The sequence below is a fragment of the Globicephala melas genome, chromosome 4 (genome assembly GCF_963455315.2).
Source record: "Globicephala melas chromosome 4, mGloMel1.2, whole genome shotgun sequence".
In the NCBI taxonomy this organism is placed as follows: Eukaryota; Metazoa; Chordata; class Mammalia; order Artiodactyla; family Delphinidae; genus Globicephala; species Globicephala melas.
In genome coordinates, this window is record NC_083317.1 from 94,787,797 (window position 1) to 94,809,256 (window position 21,460).

General features: G+C 42.9%; 1 protein-coding gene across 4 annotated transcripts in view; it reads left to right on the top strand.

The window, feature by feature from the left end:
• Nucleotides 1–370: 370 nt before the first annotated feature.
• Nucleotides 371–21,460, top strand: part of TNIK (TRAF2 and NCK interacting kinase) — a 413,295-nt gene continuing 392,205 nt past the window's right edge. For 2 of the 4 annotated variants that reach the window (XM_060298419.1, XM_060298420.1), the window contains exon 1: nt 371–758. In XM_060298419.1, the coding sequence (XP_060154402.1) occupies nt 702–758 (57 nt within the window). In that variant the 5' untranslated portion in view covers nt 371–701. The remainder of the gene's footprint in view (nt 759–21,460) is intronic. The other 2 variants (XM_060298421.1, XM_060298422.1) reach the window with 1 other exon arrangement.

Here is a 21,460-nt window from a genome sequence, read left to right on the forward strand (position 1 = left end):
CTGCCGAAAACCCCTCAAAATGCGACTGAAGGGCCATTTTGCTGCAGCGCAAGAATTGGACACACAAAAATAAAGTCCCCTTGTCCCTACGATAAGCACGGCAGGGTTCAGGAACAGCTCTTTAGATCCAGACCGATTAGCCCGCAAAACCTGGGCTGAAAGGTTGCGCGCCCCTCCCCCACCCACGTTGGTGCAGAGGGACCGGGTCAGGAAGCGCGGCCTCTCCCCAGTAGGAGACCACGCCTCCTCCGCCTCTTCCCCCCCCGCCCCCTTTACTCCTCCCAGGAAGCGGTGATAGACAGTTCTGTGTGGTTCTCCACCCCCACCCCCCCAGCTGAGTGGAGGAGTTGATGTGTCTCATTATAACAGCCAATGCAGCCGCCATCCACGCACAAGCAAAGCATGTCCCATTTAAATACACCCACGCAGCCCCAGCGCCCTTAGCTGCTCAGGGCGCACAGCCCACACGCACCGCGGCTCCGGGCTTGGAGATCCGCGCAGGCTGGGCTCCCGGAGCCGGCGGACTGACGCGCTGAGGATCGCGATCAGGCGCTGTGGGGCCGGGGTGGGCGGGGGAGGCTGGGCCCCGGGCCTCTGGCGCGACACCCGCATGAGGACGCGAGTGAAATAGACCGAGGTGGAATTTTCAACGGGGAATCTTCGGGGTGGTTTTGGTCCATTTCTCCCGCGAAGAAGTCGACATGGCGAGCGACTCTCCGGCTCGCAGCCTGGATGAAATCGATCTCTCGGCTTTGAGGGTGAGTGGAACATGTTTTCTGATTTCTTTCCAGTGTTTTGGGTCAGGGTGAATGGGCTTGGTGCGTGGAACTGGGGCTCGGGCTGGTAGGCAGAGGCGGGCGAATGCGACGCGAGGGAACCTGGATTCTCGTTTAGATTCGGGGGTTGCTGAGGTGCTCTTGGCTAAGCACCCACAGCAGGGGCTGTGCGGTACGTGTCCTCCTTTGGTGGCAGCCAAAGCTCCCCTGAGAACTCGTGGAGCTTATGCCAGTTTCATCGTAGACCGGTGTAAGAGCATTAAAATGAAAGGCTCGTGTGTGTGTGCGTGCGTGTGTATGTACACAAGCCCCGGGCAGTCGTCTAGTGCCAAGGCTCTAGACCCCACTGTCCCTTTCTGCAAAAAGAATAACAACAGCGCGAATAAAGGCACTGGTCCCTCACGTTTTCCAGCTACCTGCTAGATGACATTGTGAGCCTGGCTGTCCCCGCGACGCCGAACCTGCCTCTCCAAGGGGGCAGTTATTGCTATGCTGGTCTTGTAGCTGGCAACTGCCTCCCCTTCCCCCCCTTTTCTGCCGTCGGCGCCCCGACTCCCTCTCAGCGCTCTCTTAAACGCAGGTCTGCCGCTCACCTTTATTTATCGTTTTAACTCAGCCCTGCCTGTGCTTTCTGACTTTGTGGCTGTGACATTTCAGTTTTATGGCTGAACTTAAGCAGGTGAAAGGGATGTGTTCTCTGCTTTTCCCCAATCAGACCGGAACTCCTGGGAGTGTGAGTGTGTGTGTGTGTGTGTGTGTGTGTGTGTGTGTGTGTTCTCTGTGTCTGTGGCTAGTCCTTTGTAAAGCACCTACCTCCACCCCGCTCCAGACCCCCTGGTTTGCATTTACCCTCACGTGAATTGCCTCAGACGCCGTTTCATTGTATTGACTAAGACATCACTGATATAGAATCCATTTTGCTGTTGTTTTGAGATCGGAATACCAGGAATCCTAGTGCAGCCTCGACGCCTCCCCACCCCCCAAGCCCAACACACTCCTTCGGGGAAGGGGGCAGAGCTTTCTTGAGATGTTAATTAGATGCTGCCTGCCTGGAAGGGGGGGAGGGGTGTGGGTGGCAGCAGCAGCGGGGGTCTGAGAAGGATGGGCTACCAATCTTAGCACGGCTTTTTCCTCTCTTGAACTAAAAATAAATTTTTTAAAAAAAGCGATTGTATATACATGAGGCAGGGAGGGTCGGTGAGACCGAACTGATGGTGGCTATCAACACAGAGACAGGCAGGATAGGTGAAGCTTGAAAGTTCCCACGCCCTCCTGAAGAATACATTGTTAGATGCTAAATCTTGGGGTTGTATACCTGAATCTTCAGTACTTGCCTTGACATTGCCTTCTTCACTGTTATTTTAAAGAACTACCTTTATGGTCAAAGTGGTACTTTTTCTTTAGTCTTGTTAATCCTCTCTCTCCTGACCTACCCTCCTCTTTTCAACTCCCCCTCCCCTTCTCCTTAATCCTTCCATCTCAGAGGTGAGGTTTCTGGGAGGCAGCCAAGGGGCTGAGAAGGAGCAGAGATGCCATTTGAAATGGCTTTTTTTGATAGTTGGGTAGCAAAAGCTCATTCATGCGTTATTACAGTAAGCTATTTCCCTGGCGCCGAAAGGCCACATTCAGAACCCGCTGCCCCCTGGGCCGCTGCGGGTGGAGGTTGGTAACGGGGTGGGTGCTTTGGCCAAGTCTGTGGCTTCCTGCTTTACTGACTGTGTGTGTTCATTTGCCCTACTTTCTGCGCTGGGAGTTTCTGCCAGCGGGTTAATCAGGTGGATGGATGGCCCAGACTTCAGGGTAGAGAAAAGTGGCAAAGCTGGGGAGGAGGACGGGGCGGGGGGATGGGAGTCTGAACAATGGGCAAGTCTTGCGATTTCCCTGAGCCGGAATCTCAACGTTGCTTCTCTAATGGATAGCGCTCTTATACGATTGTAGTTGGGCTTGGTCTGGAGGTGTCCCTTGTGGGCTTTTTCCTGGGGAAGGTTTTCAGAGATACCCAGAGCTTGCAAGCTTATGAGCAACCACAAGGGCTCCTCGGCCGACCTGGAGTTCAATTCACACCTGGGAGATCTACGCTTGGGAGATCGGTATTTTGAAAAGATATCTGTGCACAATTCACTGAAATTGCTCTTTGTGGCTTGGGTTTTAGTGCTTTGCCACTGTATTTCTGCCTGCAGGAGGTGTGGAAAGAGGGAGGGATACAGCTTCCAGCTAGCCCAGGAGATGGGGAACTGCTAGCAGGAGGACTTAAGTGCAGATGTGGGGACAATTGCCTCCCAGAGGTCAGGGGTCTGCGACCAGTCTTGTGGTGGGTGAGTTGTGCAGGCCTGGAGCTGAGTCCAAAGGCCACAGAGGTCATCTCCACAAATCAGAGGGCAGATGATCTTTTTCTTTTTTCCCAGATTAAGAGAGATGGGCTCATGTAGATGAGAGGTCTCATTTGTTCCTAAATCCTCAGGAAAGCCTGCCTGCTGAGAACTTCCTGGGGAATGCCTGACCCCTGAAATGCAGCCAAGGTCAGTGGCATCTAGGAGAATTTACTGCAGCCTTACCAGTCCCTTGCTGTTTTGGTGGCTCTTTACACGATCAATGCCCTTTTTGTAAACTCTGTGCTCAATGCATTAAAAGCAGATCCTGTCTGGAGAGGCCTTTATCCTTTCTCACTTTGGGGGCTTATTGTTCTCAGCCAGTGATCCCAGACTGGACCCAGTCTAAATTTTCCCCAAATAGCAACAATGCATAATTTAAACCAGAGCAACCAGGGAAGCACTGATCACTTAAATTATGCAAGATTTGGATGGTTTTAAAAAGTAAGAAAAGAGAGGATGGTTAGAAAAGAGGTGATCTGAATCCAGTTTTATTAGTCCTGATTTTTAGAGCTGTGGAGAACTAAGGCTTGAGGGAGAGGAATGATTTCATAGATTTAGAGCTGGAAGAGAATTGTTGAACACTTAGCCACTCCTTTCATTTAATACCTGGGAAGCTGTAGCCCAGAGAGGTCAAGTCTATTGCCCAAGGTCACACAGCCCTCTCTCCCTGCTTGGAGGTGGGGTGAGTAGGGGAGGGGGGAAGGGTGGTTTGGGGAGAGGATATAGGTTTCCTGACTTCTCATTCAGTGCTCTAAGTCACATTGTCTGTGGCTAAATCAGATATCAGTAATACATTTTCTGCCTGAGCACAAAAAAAATGGCTGAGAGGAATTATTTCACCAGGGTCATGGAATTCTATTTATCAAAAATAGAGAAACTGCTTCATGCAGGTAAGCTCATAAAACATTAAACCATGGAGCTTTAAAGTATCTTTGGAATTCATCTTGTCCAACCCCTTCAATTCCTCCTCTGCAGGCAAATGACTGTCTGAATCATCTAGGACAGATGGTTGTCCTGCATGGTAACCTCTCTCTCCGTAACCCTCTTCCATCTAAACATATCTCAAGGGGTTGGTCTAGACATACACGTTATTCAGATGTCTCTGCATGCAAGGTTTATAGAGTTCTATGTATGTTTTCTATAATCTGTGTGGATACTTATATTCTACATAGTTTTACGGATATAAACTATCCATGTGGGTGTATGAAATGTGTGTGTACATACATAGGCTATAGAAAACAATATACTCATTCAGATGCAGGGCTTGAGTCATGCTTCCTTCAAGATATGACAGTATTAAAAGAAATGAAATGTGCCACCAGTATGCTTTATTGCATAGGAGGTGAGGTCAGCCCAGAAAGCTTTTTGGAGATTAGCATACATCTGAATCTGAGCACCGTGGCTGGGCCCACAGAGTAAGGCAATCAAGGCCAAGATTGGCCGCTGCTGACTTCATACTCTTAAGTTTCTGCCAGGACTCACACTCACTTTTCTGTTTGAACAGAATTGGATGACCTCTGCTTGTCTTTCTCCCTCTACCCCTCACTCCCTGCTGGGCCTAGATATTTTTTTTCTCCATTGAAACCTAGGTTTAAGAATTGACCTCATCTGGAAGACTTGCATGTATTCTTCCTGCTATGCTTTTTACGTTTGTATTATAAATGGTATGGGGTTTTCTTTCTACTTGCTCACTAAACTGTGGGCTCCTTGGGGCCAGAGGCTAGGTCTCGTTCATCTCTGAGTCCATGGTCCCAGTTAGTTGAATAAATGAATGAGTTAATGGAGTGGACTGAGCCCTGGGTTCTGTGTCCATGTCTTATTAATCCTGTGACTTTGGATCAGTCCTTTGTCCGTAATTAACTCAAAAATGGGAATGATCACAACTGCTTGCCTTCCTCATACACAGGTTTCAAAAATCAATAAGCATTTATGGCAGTGCTTTGAAAACTGTAAAGCACTACACAGATATGCTATTCCATGATTAAATAGAATTTTATGGGAAACTTGATTCCACCAACATTTGATCCCGATGATTGTGTGTAACAGAAAATGATCCTGAGAAAAAGATATCAGAAGGTCGTGCATCTTTTTAATAGTACTTTTTCCTTTGAATGTATCAGTATGGCCTTATGTTGACCTTTCATGGTCTCTGTCTGACCCTCTGATGGCCTGGGTTGACCTTTGCTCGAGGTGAGTTCAGCCCAGAAACTTTTTGGAGATTAGCATATTTCTAAACCAGTATCAAGTATCAGCATTATTCATTAAAAACTTTTTCTTTTCTTTTTTTAAAGACTTTTTCTCCTCTTTATGGATTAACCATTATGCAAATAAAAACACATATATTGTGCCTGTGCCTTTTCAAAGTTTGTGTGTGTGTGAGGTGGGACAGGGAGTGGATGCCTGAAATGATACACTACTAGTCCAGTATTTAAAACCTTCTGGTGAGAGGTCTCATGGGCTTCAAGAAATCTTGCAACATTAGTAATTCATTACCCCAGAGCAATTAATTAAATTTGGTCTTAAATGAGAATTTAGTAACGTTGCATGAATTGCTAAGATAACGGTATCTTAAAATGATAATAGCATAAGTTTTTTAATTAGATATATGTGCTGTTTTTTAGAGATATTAAACAGGTGTTTTCTTTGCCATGACGTTGCCTCATAATAAAATAGGGTGTAGTGGTAGTTATCAGAACATCAGAGAAATATGTGTAATCATTTTCAGTGTTCATTATTAACTGGAGTAATCTTTGTACAAAAGCTAATATAAGTCATGGTTTGCTGTTTGCCAAATTATCGACTTAGGAGGTCATGGAATATTTTGTTGATGAAAGAATACCCAACACTTTTCTTTTATGGGTATATCATATTTTCCCCCCTTATCAGTAAGCCTCTTTGAAATCTCGTAACTTTGAGTCTTGCTGGTTGGCCCTTTCTTCTTTCTGTGTCTCTGTCTGCCCTGGAATTAATCTTCCGTGCCCTTCTTGTTCTACGCCATTCCTTCTTTCAGTGATAGTGGTTCTAAAGCCCACCCAGCTTTGAGCTACTGTGATCAAGTCATGGCAGCCCTGACCAGCTGAGCAGAATCAGTCTGAGTCTGCGTTTCTCATAGAATTTGGGATAACTTGTGTCTGAAAGATGCTTTCATGTTCAGTTGGTTCTTCCATTTCTGTGGGGCGGGGAGTAGCTCTGTGAGAAGAGGGCCTGAACTAGCAGCGTGCTGAGAATTCCAAGAAAATCTGGGTGATAGTTTTGTAAGAAATGTTATTCTGCACATAGAAATATGAGGTTCCTAGCGGAGAGAGAGGGAGGACTTAAATAGAAAATGTTGGATGAATTCTGCTTATAATTTCTTCCATTCTGGTTGGAAGCTGATTTCCCTCTAGAGAAAGCTGATTCTCTATCCACTTTTTTTACATGCCCAGGCTGCCTCTACTTATCTCAAGGGGGTGCCTGGAAATTCTCAAAACACATTTTGTTTTACCCCAACCTTAAACATCTTTCCTTAATATCTATTGCCTGGGTCCCCTTGCCTCCAGCCTTCTCCTGGCCAGTTTCCCTTGTGCATTGCAGCCACGTTAGTCTTCCTAAAGCACAGTTTCAGTCTGGGTATTTATTTTATTTTTTAAAAAATTAATTAATTAATTTTTGGCTGTGTTGGGTCTTCGTTTCTTTGCGAGGGCTTTCTCTAGCTGTGGCAAGCGGGGGCCACTCTTCATCGCGGTGCGCGGGCCTCTCACTATCGTGGCCTCTCCTGCTGCGGAGCACAGGCAGGCTCAGTAGTTGTGGCTCACGGGCCCAGTTGCTCCGCGGCATGTGGGATCTTCCCAGTCCAGGGCTCGAACCCGTGTCCCCTGCATCGACAGGCAGATTCTCAACCACTGCGCCACCAGGGAAGCCCAGTCTGGGTATTTTTAATTCACGGCCTTCCCCGACTCCTCACAGTCTACAGAACAAAGACTAAACTCTTTACTTCAAGACCAGTTAAAATTCAGCTGGGCCCCGCCCCATGCCCTGCAGTTAACGACATTCCTTCTCACTTGCCATAGGGAACAGCTTCCTTCTCCCCATGGATGCTCTTTAGGGGGTGACCTACCTTATTCTCTTTTTCTGTACCTACTACCCCAGCACTCAGCATTCCAATGCCACCTTTTCCACCAAATTTGCCCTGATCCTTTCAGATAGAAATTAGCCCTCTCACTTGTAAATCCTCTCCGAACTGATCTCATAACTTTTTTTTTAGACCTCAGAACTTTCTGTCTTGGCTTATATTTACTACTACACAGCAAGCTTCATGAAGGCAATGTGTATTTAAAAAAAAAAAAAATTTATTTATTTATTTGGCTGTGTTGGGTCTTCATCTCTGTGCGAGGGCTTTCTCTAGTTGCGGCGAGCGGGGGCCACTCTTCATCGCGGTGCGCGGGCCTCTCACTATTGCGGCCTCTCCTGCTGCGGAGCACAGGCAGGCTCAGTAGTTGTGGCTCACGGGCCCAGTTGCTCCGCGGCATGTGGGATCTTCCCAGACCAAGGCTCGAACTTGTGTCCCCTGCATTGGCAGGCAGACTCTCAACCACTGTGCCACCAGGGAAGCCTGGCAATGCGTATTTTTGATTTTCTTAGGAATCCCACCAGGATGACCTCTGGGGCTCCAGGGTCTGGAAAATGTAGGTTGGGAACGGGAGCAAAGACTGCTGGATTGTTAAAAGTATGTTTAAATTAAAAAAAGCTTTTTGTTGTTCTCATTATAAAAGCAATGCATGATCATTGCAGAAAACTTGGAAAATGGAGAAAAAAGAAAAAGAATTCATGATTCCCTATGGTAACCACATATATATTTTGGTATATGGCTTAGTAGTTTTTTCTACACATAGCTAAATGGATAGTTTAAAAAAATTAAGATTATGTTGTATATATTATCTACAACCTTTTTTTTTAAAACTTAATAATCAGCCATTTTCCATACTATTAATGTTTTTCTATGGCAAAATTTAAAAAAATTCTTTATCATGGGGAGCTTAAAACTTACGTAAAAGTAGATGGATTGCTGGAATGCTCTTACATTGCTGGTGGGAATGTAAAATGGTGCAGCCACTTAGGAAAACAGGTCGGCAGCTCCTCAAAGTGTTACCATGTGCCCCAGCAATTCCAGTCCTAGGTATATACCAAAGAGAATTGAAAACATACATCCACACAAAAACTTGTACACCAATATTTTTAGTAGCATTATTCATAATAGCCAAAGAGGGGAAACAACCTAAACATCCATGAGTTGATGAATGAATGAACAAAATGCATTATATTCTTAAGACGGCGTATTATTCAGTAACGAAAGGAAGTGTTGATACACGCGATACCATGGATGAACATTATGCTAAGTGAAAGAAGCCAGACACAAAAGGCCCCATGTTATATAATTCCATTTATATGAAATGTCCAGAATGGGCAAATCCATAGAGACAGAAAGTAGATTAGGGGTTGCTGGAGCTGGAGGAGAGGGGGTGTAGGAAGAGACTGCTCGTGTCCTGGTCGTGGTGATGCTCGCTCAACTCCGTGCATTTACTAAAAATCACTTGTATACTTCAAAAGGGTGAATTTATGGAATGTCAATTAAATCTAAATAAAGTTATTTTAAAAAGTAGAGTAGTGTAATGAGCCCCCAGATGAACAATTTTCCGCTTGTACCCAATCTTATTTTATCTACACCCCCATCCTCTTCCTCTCCCATATTATTTTGAAGCATCATATCTTTTCACTTGTAAATATTTCAGTATTTCTAAAAGATAAACTTAAAAATCACATAACCGCAAGACCATAATCATGCCTAAGAAATGTAATTTTTAATTTCTTCATTCAGTCAGTGTTCAAATTTCTAATCATATGTTTTAAGGACCACTTAGCATTTTACTGTGGGGATGCATCATAATATATTTAACCAATTCCTACTGATGAAACTTTTGGCTATTTCCACCTTTTCAACTCATGCAGATGGTGCTTTGATAATCAAACATCCTTATATATAAGTCTTTGTACACATTATTTTTATACATTATACATTATTTATCCTTATACATAAGTCTTTGTATACATCTCTGTTTCCTTTGAATAACTTCTTAGAAGTGTAATTTACAGTGAAAGTTATAAATGATCTTTAAGGTTCTTGACATTGTCAAATTATCTCCCAATTTCCTGTGAGGTAAGTGTACAGATGAATGCATGAGGCTTGGAAAAATCAATTAATCTACCAAAGGTCATGAAGCTTCTAAATGGCCGAACTTACGATTGACCTACCCTAAAGTCAGTGCCCATAGTAACTCACATGGCCAGTATTTGACCTTGTCATGACATCAGAATTATCTGATGTATTATCTCGCTGGGTTCACAGATTTCCCAGAAGACTTTCGTTTGGGGCACAGGATCTCTTTGATGAGCATAGTTGTGTTTTAAGTGTTATTTCCAAAATATTTCTTCCCTTGTGATTTTGTTTTTTAAATAACCAAGATCAGCTTAGAGCATGTTAATTGTCCTTTTTCTTGTCTAAAAACATGAAAGCATAAAATGTGAACCATTTTGCGATTAGCAGTGGTTTCCTTTTACATTGTATATAAGGTACGTTTATGTTTAATCTGCCCTTCTCTTTGGAGAAGTATCCAACAAGTGTGTTTGGAAGGCATGTGGAATCAGGCTCAAAGGTTTCCATTTTTTAAGAATTGAAGACCACTGAGTTTGCGATTATCACAGAAGATAGCAAGATGGGAAGACATGTTAGAACAGGAGCCATTCTCAAGCTTTTATCTGCCAGATAATTATTAAAATCAAAATCTGGAGTTACGCTTTTTTTCAGACAGATATAGATATTTAAAGATAAGAATGGAGAAAATGGAAGACGGAGCTGGCAGCTAGAAGAGTAAAGAGCCCTGTGTTTTTGACCACAGTCTACTTTCCACCTGGTTTATAAGTAAGAAACTTATAAAATCAACATAACTTTGTGGTTTTCAGTCTTGTGGAGGCCAGCTGCCTTGATCTCACTAGATTTTACAACCTAACCCTCCATTTAAAATGCCTATGAATTATTTATACCTAGGGTAAAAATCTGAGCTTCACGTGCACATGGTTTCATCATTTCTACTTCTAGGTGTTTTTTTTTTTTTTTGGGCTTCCTGTAATCCAATTATAGCAGTGTGGCGGGTGGAATAGGTTGTAAGCAGTAATTGCAAACTGTATTTAAATAATAATATTTAGCATTTATAGAGCACTTTATATCTCAAAGTACTTGCAAACAATATCTAATTAAATACGCTTTCTGATTATAATCTGGATATAAATGCACTTAAATCCAGAACAGGGTCATGAGAAAAGTGTGCATTTGAAGTTAATGCTTTAAAAACCTATGCAATAATTGGAGAGTTAGAGCTTGGGCGTCTGTTGGACTGTTTGCGCACATCCTTTTGTTCAGCCTGATGGCAGGTTTAGATTATATCTGCACCTTATCAATGCCTCTGCTTGATTTCTGACCATTAAGGACTGAGTGTTGATCACGGCTTTGGTCCTTACAGACACTAAAATATTAATAATATAAATAAGCTTTAAAATGGGCTCCTTCACCACATTTTGTGCCCTGGCCTCAGATGAAACTCCCATTAGTAAGTGAAATGAAGTGGGGTAGTGAGAGGGAGAACGGCTATGCATTGTGGTTTAGTAATTTCTATCTGAGAAAAATACATTAAACTGCGCAGTAGGATACATCATAAAGAAACGCACTGGAGAAATGAAACGTCTTTAGTCTCACCATGGTAATGATTTCTTGCTGTTTTGGGCATGGGTCTGTGTATTGTCCTCTTGCATGTACGTCCTGTGTTGGCAATTTTGAGAGTGTTTGGAGCAAGGACTAGCATGGCTTATCCAGTAGATAGAAGAGGCTTCTGCGGCTGGTTGATTCTCAGTAAACGTGATCCTGTGCATTGTGATTTTCTAAGAGCTGCTTGACAGGCTAATTGCCTAAACAGTGGTTCTCAAAGTGAGATCCTCGTTTCAGCAGCTTCCACATTGCCTGACAATGTTGCAGAGTAGGAAATAGTCATTTATATAAGGTAACTGCAACTTTTTCTTAAGGCTTGTGGCCTCAAATTGTGGAAGGCACATACTTTTAAGAATGTGGACTTTAAAACTTCACACTAATATTTTATGTGTATGAATTGTTCGTAAGAAAGGGGAATACTTGAATGGTATCGAGTGTCACCTGATACCATTTCAGCTGATAATCCTGGACTGTTCTTTGCATTGCCATTTTTTTTTTTTATTAGCAAGTTTATTCAGGGGCCAGAAAAAGCCCCATCTCCATGATCAAGAAGATGCATCCTTCTGGTGTTAATTTCCTGTTTTTCCCTATGGATCTGTAGGGATTCTGTTTAAAGCCCCAGAAGGTGCTGACATTTGCCTAGAAGCTGAAAAAAAGAGTTGTATTCACAAACTCTTTCATCCCTTCTTTTGTTTGCAGTCTGAAATCTTTGGGTTGTTTATTTCTTGAGGCTTGGAAAATGGAATGGGCTTTGGAATCTAGACAGCAGGTTAGAGGATTTCCTTACAGAGAAATCCCACAGACATTCCTTGTAACAACAATCCGTAAACATCTCTGACCTAGCCACAAAGATGCCCTATGTTGGTTATTTAATCTACAGTTCTTAGATAAACACACTGCTTATATTGCATGTCTTTCTTTTGGGGGGAAGGTTGATGATGATTAAGGTTGTTAAGGCAGCTTTGTACACAACTTGATAATGAGCATGTATCAACATTTTATTTCATACTCACTGCTGGGGAAGATGCTTTTGAAAAACTGAATTCAAAGAGCCCTCTTGGAACATCTATTTTTAAAGGAGAAAGATATGGTTAGATAATAATCGATAGACTGGCTATAAAAAATATCTGGGGCTTCCCTGGTGTCGCAGTGGTTGAGAGTACGCCGGCCGATGCAGGGGACACGGGTTCGTGCCCCTGTCCGGGAGGATCCAACATGCCGCGGAGCGGCTGGGCCCGTGAGCCATGGCCGCTGAGCCTGTGCGTCCGGAGCCTGTGCTCCGCAACGGGAGAGGCCATAACAGTGAGAGATCCGCGTACCGCAAAAAAAAAAAAAAAAAAAAAAATCTGGTTGAAGATGATTATGTTTTTTGCAGTATTGACAATTAGGGGGACATATCCAACTTTCTTAGGAGAGGTTTTAATATTATTAAAATATCAGGGAATTGTACAGCATTTAAATCAGAAATGTTAGTTTACTCTTTAGATGGGGGAGTGAGTTAATTGCATTTTTCAAGGTGTTCTGTCTGGGACCAAGTTTGGGACAGTTTTGTTTCTAGTACTGGTGGTGTCTTATGTTCTGGGGAAACTGTGAATTTGAAATGGCTTTTTTGCAGCCATTTGCACGGTTGAAAGTGTCCTTTAAGTTTGAGAGTGCTGTGGTTTTCTATTTGAACCCCTAAGACTCTCTTAGAGGCCAGAGACTGGGTAGTCTTATGTTTCATAAGGTCAGAGCCAAGTGTTTGCTGTTCCTAAAAGGCCACCCCCTCTTCTGTTTTCTTTAACTGGTAACTCTAGCACCCGTCAGAGAGAATACAGTTTTCTTTCCATGCAAACAAATAAATAAAAGCACTGCTGAGCTCTCCTGCAGTTTTATCCCCAGGTGCTGCTCTGGGAAGAAACTGCACATGCTCTTTGGTGGGAACAATATGTATGTTCTCTCTGTGAGTGTTTCAAAGATGTAACTCATGCTGGTATTGTAGTCAGCATTTCTTGAATATAAACAGCTTTTATTTTTGGAGAAGAACAGATGTAAAAGTGTGAAATACAGAAGTCTACACATCTTGGCAGGGGGAAGGGAAGGAGGAACGGGGTTTCTTTAAAATCATGGTAACCCAATCTTAGTTACTCCTTTGTTTTCCTGAATGACTGAAAATTAGCAGGGGAAATCTCCTGGAACCTGACCAGCTGGGTACCTAAACCTCCACTTAGCTGATTGCACCAGAAAGAGGGCTAGCGGGTAATTAGCATAGGTCCTCCTAGGTCTTCATCTCTAGGAACAAAACGGGTGCCTCCAAAGGAGGAAACCTGTAGGTGAAGAAAGGAGATCGTACACATTCAGTGAAATTTATATGACACTTTAAGTAAAATGTTAGAGAGACAGAGATCCAAGCCCCAGACAGGGGGGGTGGTTTTCTAGATAGGAAAAGTGTGTGTGGAAAGTGTTTGGTGTCCCTCTGTGGTCTCTGAACCAAAGCTCTTGCCAGTCCTCTGGGTGCCCACCCCCTCTTTTAATTTGTGAGTACAGTATGTTTGTAAGAGGTACCTGGGGTTTTCAAAGCAGGGGGGGCATTCCTGTGACTCTTCTGTGTTCCCTTTAGGCCAGGTCTGTTTCTTTCCTTTGCTGGAAGCAGGGTCTCATCTTTGCAGCTCATCACCTGATACAATGCAAGTTGCATCAGATTTAAAGAAATCGTTCCCTGACTTTCTTTCGGGTTCCTGGCTGTGATTGCTGCCTTCTGCAAGTTTCTGCTAGTTTGTAGGATTGACAGTTAAGATTTTGTCCCCTGGGAAACTCTGTTTAGTGTGGGAAACACATTCTCATTTGTCATGGTTCTTGATAACTCCCCTTTGACAAATATTTTTGTCAAATGTTCTATGATTAGGTCTATATAGTTTTTTTTTGGTATTGTGTTTTGATACTAAATGATTTCAAGCATGTTTCAAAAGAACATCTCTGATCATTTCTTTTCTAAATTTCAGTGAAATTTGGAATGTGAATAAATTACAAGGCCACGGGAACTCCCCAGTTCACAGAGATGCTAGTTCCAACCTTATTCAGGCTCTGCTTCATGCTGTAATAAATGTGAATCTGGATTTTAGAATATACTTGAGAATGTGGATAAACTGGAATGCTCATATGTTGCTGGTGAGAATGTAAAATGGTTAAGCCATGTTGGAAAACAGTTTGGCTGTTCCTGAAAAAGTTAAACATAAATTTATTATATGACCTAGCAATTCCACTTCTGAATATCCACCCAAGAGAAATGAAAACATATGTCCAGGCAAAAAAAACTGTACATAGCAGCATTATTCATCATAGCCCAAAAGTAGGAATGACCCAAATGTCTAGCAACTGATGAAGAGGTAAACAAAATGTGGTGGAAGATGATGGAATACTCTTGAGCAGCAAGAAGGAATGAAGTATTGCTTCATGCTACAACATAGATGTGAAAGAAGCCAGACACAAAAGATCATATACTGTATAATTCCATTTAGATGAAATGCCCAGAAAAGGTAAAGCTATAGAGACAGAAAGTAGATTACTGGTTGGTTAGGGCTGGAGAAGAAAGCGGGGAGTGATTGCAAATGGGCATGTGGGATCTTTTTGAAGAAACAGAATATGTTCTAAAATTGGATGGTGGTAACATGAGTGAATTATACCTCAATAAAGCTGTTAAAATGTAATATGCCTGAGACATTACTTCATAGTTGGACCAGCTCCATACACTATGAGGGCAAATTCCCCAGTCTGGTTACTCTGGTATTTCTAGGAAGTCCTTCTCTTCAATACCTTGAGGGATGGGGACTCTGGTCCTATCTTCTGCTTTCTACTTACCTTCATGTCATCCCTTCTAGAGCTTTATAATTGTTACTGTAATAATTTTCTTCAAGATAAAGTGGATGAGGCCCAGATAACTTATCTCTCCTTCCAAAGAAAGGAGAACTTTGGAGCCAGGACTAGGGTAACTACAGTAGTTCTTTCTTATCCATGGGGGATACATTCCAAGACCCCCAGTGGATGCTTGAAACAGCAGGTAGTACCGAACCCTATGTATACTATCTTTTTGCCTATACACACCTACCTATGACAAGTTTAATTTATACATTAGGCATATAAGAGATTAACTACAATAAGTCATAATAGGCTCAAAGTGAGAGATTGGGTCAAGATGGTGGAGTAGAAGGACGTGTGCTCACTCCCTCTTGCGAGAGCACTGGAATCGCAACCAACTGCTGAACAGTCATTGGCGGGAAGACGCTGGAACTCACCAAAAAAATACCCCACATCCAAAGACAAAGGAGAAGCCTCAATGAGACAGTAGGAGGGGCGTAGTCACAATAAAATCAAATCCCATAACTTCTGGGTGGGTGACTCACAAACTGGAGAACACTTATACCACAGAAGTCCACCCACTGGAGTGAAGGTTCTGAGATCCATGTCAGGCATCCCAACCTGGGGGTCCGGCAATGGAAGGAGGGATTCCTAGAGACTCAGACTTTGAAGGCTAGTGGGATTTGATTGCAGGACTTCGACAGGACTGGGGGAAACACAGACTCCACTCTTGGAGGGAACACACAAGGTAGTGTGTGCATCGAGACCCAGGGGAAGGAGCAGTGACCCCATAGGAGACTGAACCAGACTTATCTGCTGGTGTTGGAGGGTCTCCTGTAGAGGCGGGGGGCAGCTGTGGCTCACTGTGGGGACAAGGACACTGGCAACAGAAGTTCTGGGAAGTACTCCTTGACGTGAGCCCTCCCAGAGTCCACTGTTAGCCCCACCAAAGAGCCGGGTAGGCTCCATTGCTGGGTCGCCTCAGGCCAAACAACCAACAGGGAGGGAACCCAGCCCCACCCATCAGCAGGCAAGCGGATTAAAGTTTTACTGGGCTCTGCCCACCAGAGCAACATCCAGCTCTACCCACCACCAGTCCCTCCCATCAGGAAGCTTGCACAAGCCTCTTAGATAGCCTCATCCACCAGAGGGCAGACAGCAGAAGCAAGAAAAACTATAGTTCGCAGCCTGTGGAAGGAAGACCACATTCACAGAAAGATAGACAAAATGAAAAGGCAGAGAACTTTGTACCAGATGAAGGAACAATATAAGACCCCAGAAAAACAACTAAATGAAGTGGAGATAGGCAACCTTCCAGAAAAAGAATTCAGAATAATGATAGTGAAGATGACCCAGGACATCATTCTGGAAAAAGAGTGGAGGCAAAGATCAAGAAGATGCAAGAAATGTTTAACAAAGACCTAGAAGAATTAAAGAACAAACACCTAGAAGAATTAAAGAACAAACAAACAGAGATGAACAATACAATTACTGAAATGAAAAATACACTGGACGGAATCAATAGAAGAATAACTGAGGCAGAAGAACGGATAAGTGACCTGGAAGACAGAATGGTGGAATTCACTGCCATAGAACAGAATAAAAAAAAAGAATGAAAAGAAATGAAGAGAGCCTAAGAGACCTCTGGGACAACATTAAACGCAACAGCATTTGCATTATAGGGGTCACAGAAGGAGAAGAGGTAGAGAAAGGACCCAAGAAAATATTTGAAAAGATTATAGTTGAAAAGTTCCCTAACATGGGAAAGAAAATAGACACCCAAGTCCAGGAAGCTCAGACAGTCCCAGGCAGGGTAAATCCAAGGAGAAACACACTGAGACACATAGTAATCAAAGTGACAAAAATTAAAGACAAAGAAAAATTATTGAAAGCAGCAAGGGAAAAAGGACAAATAACATACAAGGGAACTCTCATAAGGTTAACAGCTGATTTCTCAGCAGAAACTCTATAAGCCAGAAGAGAGGGGCACAATACATTTAAAATGATGAAAGGGAAGAACCTACAACTAAGATTACTCTACCGGCAAGGATCTCATTCAGATTCGATGGAGAAATCAAAAGCTTTACAGACAATCAAAAGCTAAGAGAATTCAGCACCACCGAACCAGCTCTACAACAAATACTAAAGGAACTTTTCTAAGTGGGAAACACAAGAGAAGAAAAAGACCTACAAAAACAAACCCATAACAATTAAGAAAATGGTAATAGGAACATACATATTGATAATTACCTTAACCATGAATGGATTAAATGCTCCAACCCAAGGACACAGGTTTGCTGAATGGATACAAAAACAAGACCCATATATATGGTGTCTACAAGAGACGCACTTCAGACCTAGGGACACAAACAGACTGAAAGTGAGGGGATGGAAAAAGATATTTCATGCAAATGGAAATCAAAAGAAAGCTGGAATAGCAATACTCATAGCAGATAAAATAGACTTTAAAATAAAGAATGTTACAAGAGACAAGGAAGGACACTACATAATGATCAAGGGATCAGTCCAAGAAGAAGATATAACAATTATAAATATATATGCACCCAACATAGGAGCACCTCAATACATAAGGCAACTGCTAACAGCCATAAAAGAGGAAATCGACAATAACACAATAATAGTGGGGAACTTTAACACCTCCCTTACACCAATGGACAGATCATCCAGACAGAAAATTAATCAGGAAACACAAGATTTAAATGACACAATAGACCAGATAGATTTAATTGATATTTATAGAACATTCCATCCAAAAGCAGCAGATTGCACTTTCTTCTCAAGTGCACATGGAACATTCTCCAGGACAGATCACAACTTGGGTCACAAATCAAGCCTCGGTAAATTTAAGAAAATTGAAATCATATCAAGCATCTTTTCCAACCACAACGCTATGAGATTAGAAATCAGTTACAGGGAAAAAAACGTAAAAAACACAAACACATGGAGGCTAAACAATACGTTACTAAATAACCAAGAGATCACTGAAGAAATCAAAGAGGAAATCCAAAAATACCTAGAGACAAATTACAATGAAAACACGACAATCCAAATGTTATGGGATGCAGCAAAATCAGTTCTAAGAGGGAAGTTTATAGCAATACAATCCTACCTCAAGAAACAACAAAAATCTCAAATAAACAATCCAACCGTACACCTAAAAGAACTAGAGAAAGAAGAACAAACAAAACCCAAAGTTAGTAGCAGGAAAGAAATCATAAAGATCAGAGCAGAAATAAATGAAATAGAAACAAAGAAAACAATAGCAAAGATCAATAAAACTAAAAGCTGGTTCTTTGAGAGGATAAACAAAATTGATAGGGCTTCCCTGATGGTGCAGTGGTTGAGAGTCTGCCTGCCGATGCAGGGGACATGGGTTCGTGCCCCGGTCCAGGAAGGTGCCACATGCTGCAGGGCGGCTGGGCCGTGAGCCATGGCTGCTGAGCCTGCGTGTCCGGAGCCTGTGCTCCGCAACGGGAGACGCCACAACAGTGAGAGGCCCGTGTACCGCAAGAAAATAAAAAATAAAAAAATAAAAAATTGATAAACCTTTAGCCAGACTCATCAAGAAAAAGAGGGAGAGGACTTAAATCAATAACATTAGAAACGAAAAAGGAGAAGTCACAACAGACACTGCAGAAATACAAAGCATCCTAAAAGACTACTACAAGCAACTCTATGCAGATGAAATGGACAAACTGGAAGAAATGGACAAATTCTTAGAAAGGTATGACCTTCCAAGACTGAACCAGGAAGAAATAGAAAATATGAACAGACCAATCACAAGTAATGAAATTGAAACTGTGATTAAAAATCTTCCAAAAAAAAGAAAAAAAGGTAGCTGCTGCCGTTAATTTTTAAATAAGCATATATATGTGTGTGTGTAACTGAATCACTTTGCTGTACACTTGAAACTAACACAACATCTTTAATTAACTATACTTCAAGAAAAAAAAGAATCATCTATATTTTGAACATAATGGGTTGAACCTGCAGAAGGGGTACTGGAAGGCCTCTGCCAGGGGTTCGTGTTGGCCACAACATGTTTGTTTTGAAGGTGTAGCTTGCGGTTGTAACCGTTTTTAAGAAGGCACCTGGGGACTTCCCTGGTGACACAGTGGTTAAGAATCTGCTTGCCAATGCAGAGGACACGGGTTCGAGCCCTGGTCTGGGAAGATCCCACATGCCGCAGAGCAACTAAGGCCACGAGCCACAACTGCTGAGCCCACATGCCACAACTACTGAAGCCCACGAGCCTAGAGCCCATGCTCCGCAACAAGAGAAGCCACCTCAATGAGAAACCCGTGCACCGCTATGAAGAGTAGCCCCTGCTCGCTGCAACTAAAGAAAGCCCGCGTGCAACAACAAAGACCCAACGCAGCTAAAAATAAATAAATAAATATTTAAAGAAAGAAAACATAAAAATCATAATAAAATAGAACAATTCTAACAATATACTGAAACAAAAATTATGTGAATGCGGTCTCTCTCTCAAAATATCTTGTTGTAGAAATTTAATGCCTTTTCTATCTCAACTAAGCACTTATCACACACTGTGGCCATAACTTTTGCAGTCTGAGGTGCAACAGCAAAACTAGTATGAATTTCTTTTTCCTTCTTTACAGTTTCACAGGTAGAGGATTTGTTCTTACCATAGATCTTAGCAACCTCTGCATACAATTTGCTTTCTTTCCTTATTAAGTTGAGGACTTTCACCTTCTCACTTAAAGGAAGCACTTTATGGCTTCTCTTTGGCAGATGTGAATGACCACCATGACTAATCTTGCATTGTGGGGCTATTATTAAGTAGAAAGGGTAACTTGAACACAAACACTGTGATAATGTGACAGTTGATTTGATAAAGAGGTGGCTACCACATGACTAAGGGGCAGATACACTGGACAAAGGGATGATTCAGGCCTCAGCAAGATGAAGCAGGACGGCGAGATTTCATCATGCTACTCAGAGGGTGCAGAATTGAAAACTTATGAATTGTTTATTTCTGGAATGTTCCATTTGATATTTTCAGACCATGGTAGACTGCAGGTAACTGAAACCACAGAAACTGAAACTGTGGAGAAGTGGGGACTACTGTATTCCTGTCTGAAACCGTTCCGTACTGAACGACTTTCAAAATGTTTCAGGCCACGCCTAGTCCCTGTGCTGGTCCCTCTGCCTGACTTCTCCTCCAGTCTCTACAGTTGACAGATAATCTGTCTTCCCATCCCTCCCCCAGAGGAGACTGTAATCTCTACAAAGACAGGACCTAGGTTTTGTTTTTTCTCATATCTAGTTCTCAATGAAATGATTTCTCATGCCTTACAACCCAAGGCCAAACTCTTTAATTTAGGAAGGCCTTCTATGATCTGACCATTCCTCACTTCTTTACGATATCAGCAGTCACCACTCCCTCTCTACACACTAACCCAGTGATTTTCAAACTGTAATGAGCTGTGGAGTCACTTCAGTGGGTTACAGCCAGCTTTGGAAAAGAATTTATTAGAATGGAGTAGACAAATAATTACTGTGCATGTACTGTATTGTATATGTGTGTATTTGGTCACAACTTAGAATTGTGGAATGTATTTCTTACAGGGTACCAGGACCAGAAGTTTGAAGTTCACTGCTCCAGCTCAGTCCATAGGAATGCATGAGACCTATTAGAGGGATTTTCATTTGTAGGTTCTAGTTCAGTAGTTAAGCTGGGGGCCCACAGATCTGTACCTCTGTGGCCCTCTCATAATTCAGATGTGTGTGGTCTGCATTCTAAGAAACTGTAACAGACCGTGGTTGCTAGTTGCTAGTTGATTTAGACCTCTTGTTCATTTATTAAACACCCACTAGGAGATAGGAGCAATGCCATGGCCCTGGACACAGTGGTGGGACACAAGAGCTACAGTCCAGCTGAAAGATGGAAGAGTGTAGGCTGTGGCTTCTTCTGCTTGGGAACCCCCCACCCCCATCTTTGCTCCATCAACTCTGTGATTTTTTTTAAAATACATTTATTTATTTATTTATTGGCTGCGTTGGGTCTTCGTTGGTGCGCGTGGGCTTTCTCTAGTTGCGGCGAGCGGGGGCTACTCTTCGTTACGGTGCACGGGCTCTAGGCCCACGGGCTTCAGAAGTTGTGGCATGCAGGTTCAGTAGTTGTGGCTCACGGGCTCTAGAGCGCAGGCTCAGTAGTTGTGATGCACGGGCTTAGTTGTTCCGCGGCATGTGGGATCTTCCCAGACCAGGGCTCGAACCAGTGTCCCCTGCATTGGCAGGTGTATTCTTAACCACTGCGCCACCAGGGAAGCCCCTAACTCTGTGATTAACAGCTATTCATCTTTCAAATTTCAACTCAGAAGAGTTAGACATGACTTCTGCTACTTTTTATAAAGTTCAATGACATTGGTATTTGGGTAGAGATTCAAGGAAGATGAGAAGCTGAAAGGAGCTGTGATCACTTGAGAAAAGGGATCCGTGAGACCAGAGAAGCTGAGCTCTAGGGGTGACAGTGGGGGACTGAAAGGGTCACTTGTCACAGAGGAATGAGTTGCTGGAAATGACAGTAGCCACTATAGCCATGGAACAGCCTCTGGGAGATGTGGGAAAGGAAAGAGGCTTGGGAATGTCCCAGAAATAGAAGATCTGGGAGGGGGCTCAGAGCCAATTATCACTGT